This window comes from Dasypus novemcinctus, chromosome 3 (genome assembly GCF_030445035.2).
Source record: "Dasypus novemcinctus isolate mDasNov1 chromosome 3, mDasNov1.1.hap2, whole genome shotgun sequence".
Taxonomy (NCBI): domain Eukaryota; kingdom Metazoa; phylum Chordata; class Mammalia; order Cingulata; family Dasypodidae; genus Dasypus; species Dasypus novemcinctus.
In genome coordinates, this window is record NC_080675.1 from 122547643 (window position 1) to 122566733 (window position 19091).

The window sequence follows — 19091 nt, forward strand, 5'->3', positions numbered from 1 at the left end:
GCCTGCTTACCATGTATGAGGTCCTGGGTTCAATCCCCAGTACCTCCTAAAAAACAAATAAAATAAAACAAATTAGGAATTAGGAATAATATAAACATTTAAATTAGGAGTAAGAAGAAACAGCTTAAAGAATTAGAATTGTCAGCTTCTGAGTGCTACACTGGGAGCAAGAGATGGGAACAGATAAGTGAAATGAACAGCATTCTTTATTTAAAGCATTTCCATACTACTTGATTTTTTTTAAAGATTTATTTATTTATTTATTTCTGTTCCCTTCCCCCTGCCCTACCCCGGTTGTCTGATAAGAAGCACCAGCCTGGGAAGCAGATGTGGCTCAAGCGATTGGGCTCCTGTCTACCAAATAGGAGGTCAGGGCTCAATTCCCAGGCCTCCGGTGAAGGCAAGCCGGCCCGAGCAGAGAGCTGGCCCACGTGGAGTGCCGCCCCACACGGAGAACTGGCACGGCAAGATGACACAACGAAAAGAGACACAGAGGAGAGACAATAAGACGCCGCAGACCACGGAGCTCAGGTTGCACAAGAGAATGAGTGCATCTCTCCCTCTCCACAAGGGTTCAGGATCAGTTCCCAGTGCCACCTAAAGAGAAGAGAAGCAGACACGAAGACACACAGCGAATGTACACAGGAGCAGACAGTGAGCCCAAATAACTGGGAGAGGAGAGAGAAATAAATCATTTAAAAAATGCAGCACTGGCCTGGGGTCACACATCTTTCTTTGCACCAGGATTTCTTAACCTTTATTGTTCCACGGACCCCTTACTAAGTCCACACTATACCGTGTATTATTTAATAAATATATCACACCCACACCAACATGTCCCCAAAAGAAGTTTGTTTTTATTGCAGTTAAGCTCAGGGGGGCCCAGTTTTTACCAGCAACCAGTACGTGTCTACCTCATCAGGCAGGACTCCTTAACGAGCTTCACCACCAACAAGCACCTGACAAAATCACTGTACATGTAGGTTACTAACCACTTCCCCGCCTAGAAACCTCTTCAGGGCGTGTTTTCTTTTGTTTTAACAGAACTGCTGGCCTCTGTCTTTCAACACTTCTTTCAAAAAGGAACTCTCGCTCCAAAATCACTTCACAGTCATTTCACGGTATATGAAACAATGTAGAAAATCTCTTAAGAGCATTTGCTCAAAGTTAGTTACTGTTGGATTAAAAAAAAAAAAGAACATTTGATGTGAGAGGAGAGGCCTCATGACCTAGCACTTCTACCCTTTTCTATTCTGTTTTCCAATTGGAAGAAGGTCATAGACTAACAGAATGTGCACATTAAAATTGTACTTACTTATCTCTTCCACAAGATGTCATCTCCTTGAGGACATAAATGACCTTATTAATACAAAAAATCATTAAAACCTCTCTAGGTTTGGACCTATTTGAAGGGGCCTCATAAATGATTCTGGCCGAATGAAAAAGCACCCTCGTCCTGGCCCACCTCCCTCGAAGGCAAAAAGCTCTCAATTCAGTTTTTACACTCAAAGCAGCTTTTCCTTTGTGATTTTTATTTCTAGCAAAGCATGTTCCTCCCTGGCACCTCAGACACCTGGGAGCCAGCTTCCCCCTCCTCTTGCCCTTCCCAGCCCATGGGGACAGTTTCCTTGTCTTGGTTCGGCCTCTACGTGGCCTGTTTAATAAGGGAATGGCCGCGTTCCTCCAGGCCCTGCAGGCCTAGCAGTGCTGCTCTCTAATGACTTTTTGGAAAATGGCTCTCTCTTTGGACTGTGTTCTCAGCCATTGTTGAGGTCAAGTGAAAATCATTGCTTCAGCGTGAAAGACGCAACCCCGGGCCCTACTGGGGAGAGATGATCAGCCTCTGACACATCTTTCCTATATGGGCTTTTCTTTCTGGCAAGTACTGAGACTCACCAACACCATCAAGAAAACTATTAAAACATTATTCTAACTTGAGATTGGATGTGGGTGAAATATTGATATCATCTAGTTCCATCAGATCATTTCATCTTGCCCCTTAAAAATCAAAGTGGAAAAATCCAAGTCTTTGGTTGTTAAATCAGATTCTAGCTGCCAGGCCACACTGGATATATATGGGAGGGAGGTCCAGGGAATCAGGTGTGTGTATAGGCGGCAACAAAAGGCATGTTCTGAGGTGAATTTATAATCAACATAAGTGTGTAAAAATATACAGGCAATAATCAACACATAGATACAGACTGCAGAAATGTTTCAGTTTCACCTTCTTCTCTCCTTATCACAGAAACCAAATGATCGTGATCATAAAGTGAGAGTGGCAGTAGGAAGTGGATTGCGAGGAGATGTTTGGAGAGAGTTCATCACGAGATTTGGGAATATCAACATTTATGAATGCTATGCTGCCGTTGAAGGAAATATTGGATTTCTGAATTATACAAGAAAAATCGGGGCTGTTGGAAGAGTAAACTACCTACAGAGAGTAAGTACATTGAAAAATGAGAGGATATGTAGCCAGTTTTCAGAAATTAGAGATTTCTTAAAAAGCTACCCCACATGAAAATACAGAATGGTGCAGCCATTGTGGAGGACAGTTTCGTGTTTCCTCAGGAAGCTAACTGAAGAATTGCCTTATGCTCTGGCAATCCCACTGCTAGGAAAATACCCAGAAGAATCGAAAGCAGGGACACAAACAGATTTTTGTTGTAGCAGCATATCACAACATAGAATTTCCCCTTCTAACCACGTTCAAATAAATAATTCATGGCTGTTAATTATATTCACAATGTTGTGCTATCATCACCACCATCCATTATAAAAGTTCTTCCATCGCCCTGAATAGAAATGCTGTAAAATTTAAGCAACTAAATCCCTATTCCCTGACCTCTACCATGGCCCCTAGTAACCTTATTCCAATTATTTCATATCAGTGAGAAGTGTCCTTTGTGCGTGGCTTGTCTCTCAGCTTGATTGTATTCAAGGTTCATTTATGTTGTCACTTGTATCAGACCTTCGTTTGTTTTTACAGCTGAATAATATTCCATTGCATGTATATATATTACATTTTGGATATCCATTCATCAGTTGATAGACACTTGAATTACCCCCATCTCTTGGAAATTGTACATAATGCCACTATGAACATTGGTGGACAAATATCTTTTTTGAGTCCCTCCTTTTAATTCATTTTGATATGTACTTAAACAGTGAGATTCCTGGGTCATAAGTGTAATTCTACACTTTATTTTCAGTGGAACTGCTAAATTGTCTTCCACAGAGGCTGCACCATTTTTACATTCCCATCAACACTGAAAGAGTATTTCTATTTCCCCACTTCCAACACATATGATTTTCTGTTCTTTTAGTAGTAGCCACTCTAGTGAGTGAGAAATGGTATTTCATTGTGCTTTTGATTAGTATTTCCTAATAGCTAATGATGTTGAGCATTATTTCCTGTGCTTCTGGCCGTTTGTATATCTTCTTTGGAGAAATATCTATTCAGGTCTTTTGCCCACTTTTTAATCGGGTTGTTTGCCTTGTTGTTGTCTGGCTGTAGGATTTATATATCTATTCTAGATATTAAACCCTTATGGAGATATGTGGATGAGGTTTCCAAATATTTTCTCCCATTCTATACGGTGTTTTGTTGATATTGTTTTTACTTTCATGATAAAGTCCTTTAATGCATAAGTTTTTAATCAGGATGAGGTCCCATTTATCTATTGTTTTTTCATTTGTTTCTTATGCTTTGGGTGTGAAGTTTAAGAACCCATCACCTAACACAAGGTCCTGAAGATACCCTCTGACTTTTCTTTCTGGTTTTTATATTTAGGTTTTTGATCCATTTTGAGTAGATTGTTGTACGAGGTGTGAGGTAGGAGTCTACCTTCATTCTTTTGCATAGGAGATCCAGTTTTCCCAGCACCATTTGTTGAACACAGTATCCTATCCCAATTGAGTGTCTTGGCAGCCTCGTCAAAAATCAACTGTGGGAGTAGATATGGCTCAAGGAGTTGAGCACCTGCCTCCCATATGGGAGGTCCCAGGTTCATTTCCAAGTGCCTCCTAGAGAAGACAAACAAACAACAAGCAGAGAACATTGAGCCATCAAGCAAACAATGAGCATTGAGCAAAAATCAAGCAATGAGGGGAAAAAAAACAGACAAATTAATGAGCAAAAACAATAAGCAGACAACAAGCAAAAATAACAAGGAAGACAATGAGCAATGAACAAACAAGCAAAAACCAAATGAGCAGGGAGTGGCAGTGGCACAAGCAGTAAAGCACCTACCTCCCACATGGGAGGTCCCAGGTTTGGTTCCTAGGGCCTCCTAAAGAAAAAACAATAAGTAAAAACAACAACAACAAAAAGAACAGACAATGAGTAAAGACAATGAGAAAGCAACGAGCAAAGCAAACACCATCTCAGGTTTTGTTTTGTTTTTTTATGAAGAAAAACTTATTAAAACTTATTTAAAAACATAAAGAAATTAACTGACCAAAAATATGAGGGTTGGTTTCTAAACTCAAAATTCAATTCTCCTGGTCTAAATGTTTGTCCTTTTCCCAGTGCCATGCTCTTTACTTTTATTTATTTTTTTACTTATAGGGCCCAGGTTTTGGACCCAGGACCTCATATGTAGGAAGCCAGCACACAATCACTGAGCCACATCCGCTCCCCTGAGTTGGGTTTTTCATTTGTCTGCTTTTTGTTTGTTGTTTGTTTTCTGTTTTTAGGAGGCACCAAGAACTGAACCTGGGGCCTCCCATTTGGGAAGCAGGTGATCAACTGCTTGAGCCACATGCACACCCCTGCCTTGCTCTTTTGATTCCTGTACCTTTGTAACAAGTATTAAGATCAGGAAGTAAGAGTCCTCTTCTGTTCTTCTTTTTCAAGATGGTTTTGACTATTCAGGGCTTCTTACCTTTCCATAAAACTCTGGTTGGCTTTTCCATTTCTGCAGAGAAGGCTGTTGTACTTTTTATTGGAATTGCATTGAATCTGTCAATCATGTTTGGTAGACTCGACATCTTAACAATATTTAGTCTTCTATTACATAAAGATGGAATGCTCTTTCCATTTCTTTATTTCTTCTTTGATTCTTTCAGGAACGTTTCATAGTTTTCCAAGTAGAAGTCCTTTATATCCTTGTTTAGATTTATTCCTCAATATTTGATTCTTTAGTTGCTTTTAGAAAGGGAATTTTTTCTTGATTTCCTCTCCAGATTGTTCATTACTGTTGTACAGAAACACTACTGATTTTTGCTTGTTGATCTTGTACCCTGCCACTTTTCTGCATTTCTTTACTAGCTCTAGTAACTTTGTTTGTTGTAGATTTTTCAGGATTTTACTTCCTATGTATAGGACCATGACATCAGCAAATAAGGAAAGTTTTACTTATTCCCTTCCAATTTAGAGGCCTTTTATTTCCTTTTCTTGCCTAATTACTGTGGCTGGAACTTCCAGTACAATGTTGATTAAGGGTGGTGACAGTGGTAATGTCTTGTTAGTGATCGTACAGGGAAAGCTTTCAGTCTTTCTTTCATCATTAAGTAGGATGTCATCTGTGGGTTTTTCAAATATGGCCTTTATCATATTGAGGCAGTTTCCTTTTATTCCTAGTTTTCTAAGTGTTTTTGTCAAGAAGGGGTATTGAATTTGTCAAATGTTTTTTCTGCATCAATTAAGATAATGTGGGGTATTTTTCTTCATTCTGTCAATGTTATATTACGTAATTGATTTTCTTAAGTTGAACCACCCTTGCATACCAGGAAGAAATCCCACGTGATCACGGTGTATAGTTCTTTTAATGTGCTGCTGGATTTGGTTTCCTAGTATTTTGTTGAGTATTTTTGCATCTATATTCATAAGGAATATTAGCCTTTAATTTTCTTTTCTTGTGGTATATTTATCTGGCTTTACTCTTAGGGTGATGTTGGCAGCATAGAATGAGTGAGGGAGTTTTCCCTTCAAGTTTTTTGGAAGAGTTTGAAGTCAAAATTCAGAATTTCTTCATGGATGGTTTCTGGATTTTTATATTGATCCTTTAGATGGGCCATCATTTCTTCTTTCTTTGTCTTTAATATTTTATTGCACACTGTACATTTTAATATTTTAAAGTGTTACCTCTGGGAGGTCGTCCCTGAGCTGTCTGTTTCTTAAGTTTGTATCCTGCTAATGATATGAGAGAGATTTCCTGAAGGAACAACAACAACAAAAAAAAAAACCAAAGCAAAAAGCACCTTTCAGAGTCTTTACATATTCACTATGTTTTGGCTGATAGTTTCTCTCAGAGCTTAGCCCTATTCTCAAGAGAATCATCTCACAGTAAATGCAAAGTACAGGATCCTCTCTCTCTTATGTGAGCCTGCATGGAGCCATGGAACCTGCTTCTTTTCTTGGGCTTGTGCTTGCTCATGGCTTTGGGAAGTCCCCCATTTACAGTTGACACAAGTTCAAATACTCCCCTACTCCTTTTGAAACAAACTTTTATCCCCTCCTGGGTGCTCTATTGTATCACTTAATGCAAGTAGCCCTTTCAACCAGGTGGCTTGGACTCTTGTTTCTTGCACTGCTTTAGCTGTCTGCAGGCTGCTTTTCTACCTTCAGGACAAGTTTCCTGTTTCAGTCTTTCAGTCTACCACTGGATAGGTTCACATTGACATACAGGCACCCCAGTGTATACACAGTGGTTACTCTGATCAGGGACCCACAGTGGGAGTACAGGATGGCTCTACACTGTGTTAGGAGAAGGAGGGGCTAGCAAGAGTGTCAGGAGGTACTCCTACTGTGTTAAAACTGCTTTTTCTTGATTTGGCCCTCAAAGTTACTATGACCCTTTAACTGTTTTCTGGAATTTTGAGAAAGATGGCTCTTCCAGTTTTTGCTAGTTGCTCAGATTATTCTCTGGTAGACAAAACCCTGGAACATCTTAACACCCCTATATGTTCAACCAGAAATCCCGGCATCAGCATTTTTGTTGTTGTTTTTGTTGTTTTATATATATACATTTTTCAATCTCCCCCTCCCCCAAGATGGCTCCCATGTCCCTCTGCTCCTTGGACTGCTCGTCTACTTTAGGACACACTAGATACCAAACCCAGGATCTTCTGTGTGGGAGGTGAGTGCCCAACCACTTGAGCCACTTTTCCTCCCTGCTGGTTGCATCATCTGCTCATTGAGGCAGTTGTGGCATCTGCTTATTGCAGTGCCTGCTTGTCTTCTTTATGAGACACTGGGAATCAAACCCAGGACCTCCCATGTGGGAGGCATGCCCAACTGCTTGAACCACATCTGTTCCTGGCATCAGTGTTTTTAAAAACTATAGGGGATCTGGTGTGATTAAGGGGTTGAGTGCCTGCTTACCACATGGGAGGTCCCGGGTTAGGTTCCCAATGTCTCCTAAAAACAAACAAAGGAAAGGAACAACAAGCAAACAAATGACAAAAACACCTCAAGGGAGCCATGTGGCTCGGTGGTTGAGCGTCGGCTTCAGTCCCTCAAAAACACAAAACAAAAAACTATGCAACCAGGCTCTAGAACCACTCTCTTAGTCTTTCAAGAGAGCTGGGGTACATCCCAGTTCCAGGATCTGATGAACATATGTGTTTAACTAATTTCCACCAGGATAATATTTATTATTTTTATACCAGCTTCTATAGCAGTCTTTTTACCCTCTCAGTCACTTGATTACCTGTTTCTCTGGACAATCCATTTGCCTCTTTCATGGTCAAGCCATCAGTCTTCCAGATAACCTATATTTTTCAAAATACCAGGAATGTTTAGAGAATGCTGAGCCTGCATTGGCTTGAGCACTCAACTGCTGTCACTGGAGACAGCCCATCCTGCCTGGATATGCAGCAGCCGCACTGGAGCTCCCCAGTAACCTGCATCCCCACGGGCTGACCAGCAGAGTAGAGAGCTCTGACTCGAGTTCAACTCCCAGCTCTACCACATACTAGCTGAGTGACTTTGGGAAGTCACTTACATTCCTTAAGCCTCAGTTTCATGATCTGTAAAAGAGAGATAAATAGAGAAAATATGAGCCCAGTCACTGGCCAAAATCCATTGTTAATAAGGGAAAAGAATTGTTGGAAGAATTAAATTTAAATAACTTATGAAAGAACCCTTAGAGGCTAGTAGCCCCAATACCTGTAAGATAACAGCTAGCCTTCAATAATTATTAGCTATAGTGATTACTGTCACTAAGTTCCTGATCTCAAGGCAAGTCCAAGGAGCCTCTCTGACAATGACAGCCAAACCTGTACTGCGCAGGTTGTCCACTGCCCTCCAGACCTGTGCCATCCCGTATGGAAGCCGTTAGCTGCATGTGACTACTTAAATTTAAATTATGCACATTACATTTAAAATTTAGTTCTCCATCCATACTAGCCACATTTTAAGTGCTCAGTGGCCACATGTGACTACCATATTGAGCAGTCCAGGTATGGGACATTTCCATCATGGCAGAAAATTTGATGGGGCAGCACTGCTACAATGGAGAATTGATTTCCTATTCCCAACTGGAAACACTTCTGAGAGGGTCAGTCTTTTGTAGTAAGCCCAGTTTAACCTGAACTAGTTGAAACCTTAGGAACCCCGGCTAACTACAATTGAAAAAAGGGGAGGTATGGGGAGCAGGTGTGGCTCAAGAAGTTGGGCGCCTGCCTCCTACATGGGAAGTCCTGGGTTTCAGTTCCCAGTGCCACCTAAAGAAAAAAAAAAAACAGACAACAAGCAAAAAAAGAAATGAGGAAAAAAAACAAAAACAAGCAATGATTAAAATCAAGCAGACAACAAGCAAAAAAATTTTTAAACATTGAATTGTACACTTTAAAATGTGTGAATTATAAGATTTGTGAACTGTATGTGAATAAAATCATTTAAAAAAAAAAAAAAGATGAGACCTTTCTCCAAGCATTCAGAGAATTTCTTACAATTTCCAACTGGTCTAAGAACAAATAAAATTGAGACATTTTACAAGATATCTACATTTCTGCTATTAACCCTCCAAAGGGTGGGTTACAAAACAAAGCTGAGAACTTTAGAGGCTGGCATCATATACTACTAGTTCTTTGCATCCTCACACATTGATTGCCATGTTTTACAGCAGTTTTAAACAAAGCCTTTTTTTCCTTATTTTAAAAAGGAAGGTGTCCCTGCAAATAATATAGAAAGAAGAGTTAGTTACTACCCAGAAAATTTTTTATATTCTTGCAAATAAACTGATCTACATTAGTTGGTATGGATGTTCCTTGTCTTTTAATGACATTATAAATTTGAAATGGGCACAGTAATTATGGGTATTAGTAAAATCCACTTACTGTCATATTTGCAGTTTCCTGTCAACAAAGGAAAATATGCTCATTGCTCTTATGAAAATACTTAAATTTAAATTCTTATGCCATTGAATTATAGTATATATTAAATATAATGGAGTTTTAATCAATCTAAAGTCATGAGAATGAAATACTTATGCCATTGAACCCTAACATATTTGAGAAATGTCCTTGGAGATGTGAAACACCTAACAATAGCGTACTGATAAAGGTTATACAAGGTTAAAAACTGGGAAGCGGATGTGGCTCAACTGATAGCGCTTCCACCTACCATAGGGTCCATGGTTCGATACCCAGGGCATTCTGGCCCATGTGGTGAGCTGGCCCATGTAGAATGCTACCATGTGCAAATAGTGACACCCTGCACAGGGGTGCCCCCCACGCAAGGAGTGCAGCCCTGAGCAGGAACTCAGCCATCCGGGAGTGGTACTGCCCACACAGAGAGCTGATGCAACAAGATGATACAACAAAAAGAGAGACACAGAGAAGAGACAATATGAGATGCAATGAACTAGGGAGCTGCGGAGGAGCAAGAGAATGATGACCTCTCTCCCACTCGGGAAGGTCCCAGGATGGGTTCCCAGAGCTACCTAATGAGAATAAAACAGACACAGAAGAACACACAGCGAATGGACACAGAGAGCAGTCAACAGTGGGGAGAGGGGGCAGAAATAAGGAAAAAAAACAAGATTACTCATTTGTGGGGAGTGGGTGTGGCTCAAGCAGTCAAGTGCCTATTTCCAACATGGGAGATCCTGGGTTGGGTCCCCGGTCCCTCCTTAAAAAACAAAACTAAACAACCAGCAAATGAAAAACCCAACTCAGGGGAACCGATGTGACTCAGTGATTGAGCACCAGCTTCCCACATACAGGGTCCTGGGTCAAAACTCATTTGTGGTATGCACACCAAAAGACATGTACAAGAATGGTCATAGCAGCTTTATTTGAAATAGTCCAAAAACTCTCCAATTGCCCATTAACAGGGGGCTATATAAATAAATTGTTATATTCATACTAGGGACAACCGCACAGCAGTAAGAAGAGCAAGTTCTTGACACACATCAACGTGGATGGATGAGTATCACAGGCATTATGCTGATGAAAGAAGCAGACCCAAAGGAGGACATTTATTTCGGTTATTTTAAGTTTAGCTAATTGACAGTGATAAAAGTCAGAACAGTGGTTAACTTCATGAGAGGGATGGGTAGTGACTGGAAAGGGGCAGGAGGAAACTTTTTAGGGTGATGAAAATGTTTCATATCTTGGCGTAGGTGGTAGTTATGTGGGTGTATACATACACAACTGTTCACCAGGCTGTACCTTTAAGATGTATGCATGTTATGTACTTGACTGCATATAGCTTCTACCACAGTAAAAAGAAAAAGTGTGAGAGAATTTTACCAAAATGATATATTTTAATTTTGCCAGAAATGGGCAGCTTACGAGCTGATTAAATATGATGTGAAGAAAGATGAACTTGTTCGAGATGGAAATGGATATTGCATCAGAGTTCCCAAAGGTAAAGTGGACTTTTGTTAAATTAATCAGCGTTTTTTCTTACCTTAGCTAAGTGACTTTAAGGACTAATATATCATTGCTAAAATGAATGCATGGAAAAATATGCCAGAGCTAAAATGGTTACAGAAATGCCAAAAAATGCCATTTTACCACTACATTTTACATAATTACAGTTTTAAACCTAATAGCAACCCTTGCTTATGAGGTAAGCATTTTGTGGGAAGGGATATGTAATAATGGTTGCAAAATTAATCTTAGCTTTAGGTGGTCTTTTAAGTTTAAACTACTGTGTATTTGTCTGTCTGTGTAAACTGTGTACTAAAGAGTAGCATTAAAAGAATTACAGGGCGGTGGACTTGGCCCAGGGGTAACGGTGTCTGTCTGCCACATGGGAGGTCCACGGTTCAAACCCTGGGCCTCCTTGACCCGTGTGGAGCTGGCCCATGTGCAGTGCTGATGCGGGCAAGGGGTTCCGTGCCATGCAGGGGTGTCCCCTGCATAGGGGAGCCCCACGCGCAAGGAGTGCACCCCATAAGGAAAGCTGCCCAGTGTGAAAGAAAGTGCAGCCTGCCCAGGAATGGTGCCGCACACACGGAGAGCTAACACAACTAGATGATGCAACAAAAAGAACACAGATTTCTGCACGTTGACACAAGAGAAGCGGACAAAGAAGATGCAGCAAATAGACACAGAGAACGGACAACTGGGGTGGGGAAGGCGAGAGAAATAAAAAAATAAATCTTTAAAAAAAAAAAAAAGAATTACAAATATGTGGCCAAAGAGAATAATGTACTGTATATGTGAGGGCATGATAAACAAGGTATATGTAAAAATGAATGGAAAACAACACTTCCTGCAGCCAGCTTATAGCCAGAGGGTTGAATAGCACCAGTTTTAAGAGAAAGTTGGTAGTAAAATTTGCTTACTGATAGCAAATAAAATATTATTTTCTTTTCCTTTAGGTGAAGTGGGACTCCTTGTTTGCGAAATCACACAACTTACACCATTTAGTGGCTATGCCGGAGCAAAGACTCAGACAGAAAAGAAAAAACTGAGAGATGTCTTTAAAAAAGGAGATGTCTATTTCAACACTGGAGATCTTTTAATGATTGACCACGAAAATTTCATCTACTTCCATGACAGAGTTGGAGATACATTCCGGTTGGTTTCTCTAGATTAGTGAGCTGGAAATAAGCAGATGCTCAGTTTGGCTTAAGACAGACATTGGAATTGCATTCCACTTTCGTTAATGGTGCTTTATGTCCTTCTATCTCTTTGACATGGCGATTCCACCATCTATAGTCCAGAAAAAGAAGGGAAATAAGAAATATAACTCTTATGTGCAGTTCATTTCTTTTTGGTTCATAACACCAGATGAGAATATAGCAGTAAACCTGTGTCTGATTTTTGGAGTCTGAAAATCTTAGTCCATCCAGCTCCTCTTATTTGTCCTTTGTTCTCACTGGCCCCTTAGGACAGCCAGGGATTTTCACACTGTTTCCAATCATGGACTTTTTTCAGATAAAATGGAATGCAAATTAATGTGGCGCTGCTCTGGTTGAAAAGGAGGTGAGGCATTCAGAACCCCACCTGCCCACCGCCCTCTTACTCTGTCTTCCTCCAGGGGTTTCCCACAGAACCCCCCAGGTCAGCACAATGAGTTTGAAAATCTTCATACGAGACCTTCATGGTCTACTCAATCCCAACAGCAGCACAATGCAGACTTTCTTCTTGTGTAAACTCCTTGAGGACGGCTCTGTGCCTTTTGTTACTCCACTCCCGCTGCCAGGACTCAGTACAGAGTCTGACACTCATAATTATTGGTTAAGGAAGAAAGGAAATTGCCAGATAGGAGACCAAGCCCCCAGGCCTCTGCCTCTGATCAGCTGTGTGATCAAGACAGGTAACCTTCTCCCCTCAGTTCTTTCATTTACGAAATGATTGTCCGAGTCATTTCAAGGTCCCCTCCATCTGTAATATCCATAATTAAAGCATGATTTTTGCTTTCTAATTAAAAGCTTTCTCATTCCCACAAGAGTCAGAAATACAAGTATAAAGTTGTATTAAATAGAAGTTTACAAACTGAATTAGAAAGCAATATAAGTTAGCAAATGAGAAAAATAAGAGGCCTAAACACAGCAAGACATGTTGAGATTTATTTGTGATTTCTAGTGCCTTTCTTAGGCCAGGGCTGTATTGTAACATTAGAACATTCTGTGTATTATGCTTCATGTGGCAAGATTGAAATTCCACATTTTATTACCTAGGCCTGTGTCCTTGCCTGTTACTCTCCAAGCAATGATGCCTTTCCCATGACTAAGTTGGGAGTTTGGGGGCCAAGATGGGGAAGATGAGACCAGCCACCCCGCAGGGTTCTGAAGGAATCACCTGTTCTCTGTCAGTCAACCTGGACCACAAACCAGTGGCTTCTGCTGACTATTGCCTTTTTTCCCAGGTGGAAAGGAGAAAATGTGGCTACCACTGAAGTCGCAGACATACTGGGTCTGGTTGACTTTATCCAAGAAGTGAATGTCTATGGAGTGCCTGTGCCAGGTACACACAGAGATATTATAAACCTAGGCCTAATTCAGTACAGTGTCTGAAAACAATTTTAACCTCAAGGCAAAGCTTGTCATTTCTTTCTCCTGCTGGCTGGACAATAAAGCAACTCTTTCAGCTACCAGGGAGCAAGGAGCTTATGCCTGGTTTATGTTCCATTATAAAATCCAGGTGATTGCATCTGAAGGAGACTTCCTGTCTGGTTCAGCCCCGAGCTGTTCTTGGGCTCTCAGGCGAGCTAAGTCTCTCTAAGTTGCAAGGTCCCATGCTGCATGTGGCATGCCTTGAGAAAGATGTGTCATGCTCGAGAGCTGGGAAAAGGTGTCTTGGACTTGGAACTAGGACACAAATCAGAGCAAGTGTAGTTGCTAAAGTTTAAATGGGGAAAGAGCTGATTTCATCCAGACTGTTCTTTTAAAGCAGGTCCCCCACTCTGTTTCAAAATCATCATACAGCATGTTGTCAACAAGGCTTCCCCTGACTCTCTGCTTCTGCCCAGAGAGTGAGGTGTGCCACGGTCTGAGTTTGAGTCCAGGCTCCAGCACACTGGCTGCTTTGCTTCACGCAAATCACTAAATTTAGGGATCATATGTGCCCTGCGGTTAAGATTGTCTAGAAAACTAATTCACTGTAATTATAAAAATACAAAATATATATTTATAAATACATATGATAATAAATCATTTTTAATTCTAAAACCTCCAAATCAATGTCCAAATATGAGGTGTTCGGGATAGTTTTTCCCCAGGATTCAGTATTCAGGATTCTCATCCATGATAAAGTGGAGCTCTAAAGTTCCCTTTTCACATGCCCTTGTGCTATCCTAGTTTAAAGAATATTGGTGAATTTCTCTTGCCTGCTTCTCTCCAGCTCTGTGACAATGACACGATGAGAGGCATAGCCACATCTCAGGCCATGGAGTATGAGGGGTGCAGAATACTCATCATGCGAGTCCCGAGGAGAAAGCGCTGGACCTTGGGCTGGACTAGCACATGTTCTTGAGTCATGGTTGCCAGGCTCACAGACCCCGCCTGGAATGTTGTGTGTACTTCTAGAGGCTGAAGCTTACAAGGGTGAAAACACAAAAGCAGATCTGGAAAAAATGGAGTGGAATACCACACGACACCCACGAGAATGGCCATTATTAAAGAAAACAAAAAACAAAAGGGAAAATAATAAATGTTAGTGAGGATGTGGAGAAATAGGAACCCTTGTCCTTTTTTGGTGGGGAAGTTGTACAGGTACTGTGGAAAATAATTCAAGGATTCCTCAGAAAGTTAATACAGAATTATCACATGACCCAGCAGTCCCACTTCTAAGTATATATCTAAAAGAATTAAAATTAGGAACTCAAACAGATATTTGAACACCAATGTTCACAACAGCATTGTTCAGAATAGGAAGAAGATGCAATCCAGTGTCCATCAACAGAAGAATGGAAAAACAAAATGTGTTATATACAAACAATGGAATACTATTAAGCCATAAAAAGGAGTGATGTCCTGACACCTATGACAACATGGTTGTACTTCAAAGCATTATATTCACGAAATAAACCAGACACAAAAGAACAAATGTGGTATGATTTCACTTACATGAATTATCTGGAATAAGAGAATATATAAAGACAGAAAGTAGATTACAGGTTAGCAGAGGCTGGGGTTTGAGAAGGGACATATGCAGAGTTATTGCTTAATGGTACAGAGATTCTATTTAGGATGGCAGAAAAGTTTCAGTAATGGATTTTGGTGATGGTGGCACAATACTGTGAATGTAATTATCATGTAGGCTGAATTGTCTGTGTTATGGTAATTAACATGGGAAATGTACACGTTACCGCAATTAAAAAAAAAAAAAAAGGAATGGAAGGAACTAGCCCAGGCCTCCTCCAAGTGGAGTCCACAGACTGACAGCTTCACCCAGGAGCTTGTTGGAAGTGCAGTTTCTGAGGCCCACTCCAGACCTCCTGAATCAGAGGGGGCCGGGCCCAGGAGCTGCGTGTTAACAAGCTGTCCCAATCAGTGCTGGAAACACTAACATCTGAGAAGCACCGAAGCCCAGATCTAATGGATCTCTGGGGTTTGGATCTCAGAATCTGTTTGTCTGTGTGTGTGTGTTTTCATTTTTAATTTTATATCAGTGAAATAGCATAAAAATTGCCATTTTAAAAATCATTTTAAGTGTACAGTTCAGTGTCATTAACTACATTAACAGTCTTGTACAACCACCACCACTATCTATTTCCAAAATTTTTCATCACTCCAAACAGAAACTCAGTACCCATTAAGCAGTAACTGCCCAGTCCCCCTTCTCCCCATCCTCAGGTCACATCTAATCTATCTCATGTCTCTATGAATTTGCAAATTCTAGATATTTCATGTAAGTGGAATCATAATATATTTGTCCTTCTGTGTCCAGCTTATTCACTTAGCGTGTTTTTACAGCTCATCCACGTCAGAGCATGTTTCAGAGCGTCAGTCCTTTGAGAGCTTCCAAAAGCTAGGGCCCAGGTGACGAAGGCCGGCTCCTTCCCCGGCTCTGATTACAGCTAAGTAGTTGAGGGAAGGGGAGCTGGACTCCCGCCGGGTTGGTTGGACCAGGCAGAAGATAGATTAATACCTTATTACTACTGTCCTCCCAAAGAAAACAATGGTAATTGTTCTAAACACCTCTCCAGTTACCACCCTACAGGAGAGGGAGGAGAGAACTGTTATTATATTAGGCTCTGCTTTCTCTGTGGAGAGCAGAGCCTCTCAGGACTAAGGGGCATCAATGCGAGGGCACAAAATGACTCGCCCTTGCACCTCGCCTTCACCCTCCTGTCCCTCAGCTTCCCTGAAATGCAGGGAGGCAAAGCTATCAGGACGCTTGATTAAATAAGTAAGTCTCAAAGGTGGCGTTTGTGCCTGGGGGAGCCGCAGACCTGACACTGCAACCTAAAGAGCAACCTGAGCGCAGCAATTCGTGGTGTGGAAGAAGGACTATTGACTGGAGTCCCCAAGACCTTCCGCTCGCCACCAGTCTGACCTGCCTCCCGCTCCACAGCTTTCCTTCTAGGCTGCTAAGGAGAAGGATGCTGATGACAGGCCCAGGTCTGGAGCCAGCCTGCCTGGATTCAGTTTCCCACCCTGCCTAGAAGTCACTGTGTGACCTACCTTCAACTAGTCTCTTAGCATCTTTAAGCCTAGGTTTCTTCATCTGCAAAGGGGCGATGACATCTGTACCACTTCAGAGGGTTGTTGTGAGGATTAAATACAACAATCCATGAAACAGACTCAGCACAAGGCCTGGCACATAATAAAGATTTGATCAGTGCATAGCAATTACGTTCACTTTAGAGTAACTTCAATATAAAAATTAGAAATAAAAATTAGAAATAAAAATTCCAGCCATCTGAAAGAAGCCCATGCCATAACATTGTCTCGGTTCACAGTTCCTTAAATTGAAGCATCATAAATACATAGCTATGACATGTGATTTTTCTCACTTTATTTGTAGGTCACGAGGGTCGAATTAGCATGGCTTCGATCAAGTTGAAGGAGGACCATGAATTTGATGGACAGAAACTTTTCAGACAAATTGCCGATTACCTGCCTAGTTACGCAAGGCCCCGGTTTATAAGAATACAGGTGAGACCCCTTGTTATCAAGGTCAATCATCTTTTCTCCTGAAGACCACTCTCTCTTAGGGAACAACTCCCCTCCTACCATGGTGACCACGTCAGCCAATTTTTCACTCCCTTTCCAGGAAGCTCAGAAAGGAGTGTCATGGATGAAAAGGAAGGAGAAATAACAAAGTACAGCAAGCAGAAACCCAATCCTATTTCCTTTGTCCTTAAATTGACAGGCCAGTTCATTCAACAAATAACTCACTAAGTCTGTTTGATAAGGTATGACAATCACTTAACACTGAAACATTCTGACTCTCCTATTTTTGTTTCCAGTCTTAATGAATGGAAGAATCCACTGAAGGCTACCCTTGCTATGGTGTGAATTTTAATGTGGCATCATTAGCCAAGGGCTCAATTTTTATCACTAGAGGGATTGGTTTCTTCCTTTCTCAAACATTAACCCTCTGTTTAAACACTCTGACTGTCAGACTTTAAGCTCTGTGATTCTGCTTCTGAAAACTTGAGAAGACAAATGTTAGGAGTCCACAGATTGCTGAGATTACAGGGTTATGTCTCTTGATAGTCCTAAGAACCAACATTCACTTTGCAACTAGATGGTAGAAAGACATGAGATGGCCTCCGATCATCACCTTTTAACTGGAAGAGAAACCAGTCTCCAGCCTTACAAACAGGCTGAAAAAGAGTTGTCTGTGCATAGATGGTCTCTTTTCCCCACCCCCACCACTTATCAGCTATTCCAGTAATACCTGAAGCTTCACCCACTGCCCACCCGCTGCTGGGAAATCTACAGGCACAAGCGTTTCACTGTTGACAGCCCCTCACTCCCCCACTCGTCATCTTGAAGCATTTCAGGAAATGAAAAATACCCCCTGCAAATGGCCCCTAGTGGTGTTCTCAGAACAGGAGCTATCAGTGTCATAGGAAACTTCCCACAATTCTCAAATGAGCCAGGGATGCCACGCGGTTGCCAGTGTCCCTGCCCCCACCCCTGCTGCCCACCCTGTCACTAATCTGTAAAACTATCACAACGTGGGTTTGTTGTTGGGTTTTTGTTTTGTTTTTTCAGGACAACATTGAGACCACTGGAACTTTTAAACACCGCAAAGTGACCCTCGTGGAGGAGGGCTTTGACCCCGCAGTCGTCAAAGACGCCTTGTATTTCTTGGATGACAAAGCAAATATGTATGTACCTATGACTGAGGACATTTACAATGCCTTAAGTGATAAACGTCTGAAACTCTAAATATTCCCGAGAAGACAACTAATATATCCAGAAAGAAATGAAAAGACCTAGCCTCATGACCTTGATTTGATTGAAGATTGTGAGGTACAATTTTTTATTTTAGAAAATTGGGCATACCAATAAGGGGAGATTTTTTTTTTAATTACACCTGACCCTTTGCAAGCTAAAAGACTTAGAGATAATTTTTTTTCAATTCACACCTACCATTTGTATTTGCAAACGAAGCTTGTTGGAAGGAAGACCTTATTTTTTTGTGTCTTTTTTTGAAGATAAATAGATCACACAAAATGTTATGTTAAAAACCATAAGAGGTTCCTATAAATCCCACTCCCCACCCCCCACCCCTGCTCCTCATATATCAGCATCCCCTTTCATCAATAAGGCACATTCATTGCATTAAGGGAAATTTTAAAAAATATATAATAAAGTAAATGAATGCCAATGTAAGCGATAGTACTGTCTCTCGTGTTCTTTCCTGACTTTATCCTAAAGGCCACGTCAGCCACTCCAGAGCCTGACTGCCTCACAGGTAGCTAATTGTGGATGTCCCATTCACTGTGGTCATGGCATTCTCACCAGTGCAGAACCCAGTTGAAACCCAGCTGATTTCAGTGATAGTGAGGCCAGCTCTCTCCACCAGAAGCATCCTGGCCACAGTCCACAAACAGCATTATCCAGGAGATGTAATGCCGTCTCTATTCCTGGACAGAGCCAACTCTGTAGCCTTCATGTAAAAGGTTCTTCACATAAAAGATGTGCAGTCCATGATTTTTAGCTACATCGGTGATTGCAAACTCAAGCACCTGCGGGATTCACATAAGTAAAGTGGGTGAGAGAAGCAGG

At 41.2% G+C, this 19091-nt stretch overlaps 1 protein-coding gene across 2 annotated transcripts in view; it reads left to right on the forward strand.

The window, feature by feature from the left end:
* LOC101427000 (long-chain fatty acid transport protein 2-like) overlaps positions 1 to 18701 on the forward strand; it is a 64181-nt gene extending 45480 nt beyond the window's left edge. Inside the window, exons 5-10 of one of the 2 annotated variants that reach the window (XM_058294183.2) lie at positions 2246 to 2440; positions 10726 to 10816; positions 11778 to 11976; positions 13271 to 13368; positions 16873 to 17003; positions 18072 to 18701. In XM_058294183.2, the coding sequence (XP_058150166.1) occupies positions 2246 to 2440; positions 10726 to 10816; positions 11778 to 11976; positions 13271 to 13368; positions 16873 to 17003; positions 18072 to 18248 (891 nt within the window). In that variant the 3' untranslated portion in view covers positions 18249 to 18701. Of the gene's footprint in view, positions 1 to 2245; positions 2441 to 10725; positions 10817 to 11777; positions 11977 to 13270; positions 13369 to 14244; positions 14577 to 16872; positions 17004 to 18071 lie in introns of those variants that run through there. The other variant, XM_071214194.1, reaches the window with a different exon arrangement.
* Positions 18702 to 19091: the final 390 nt, after the last annotated feature.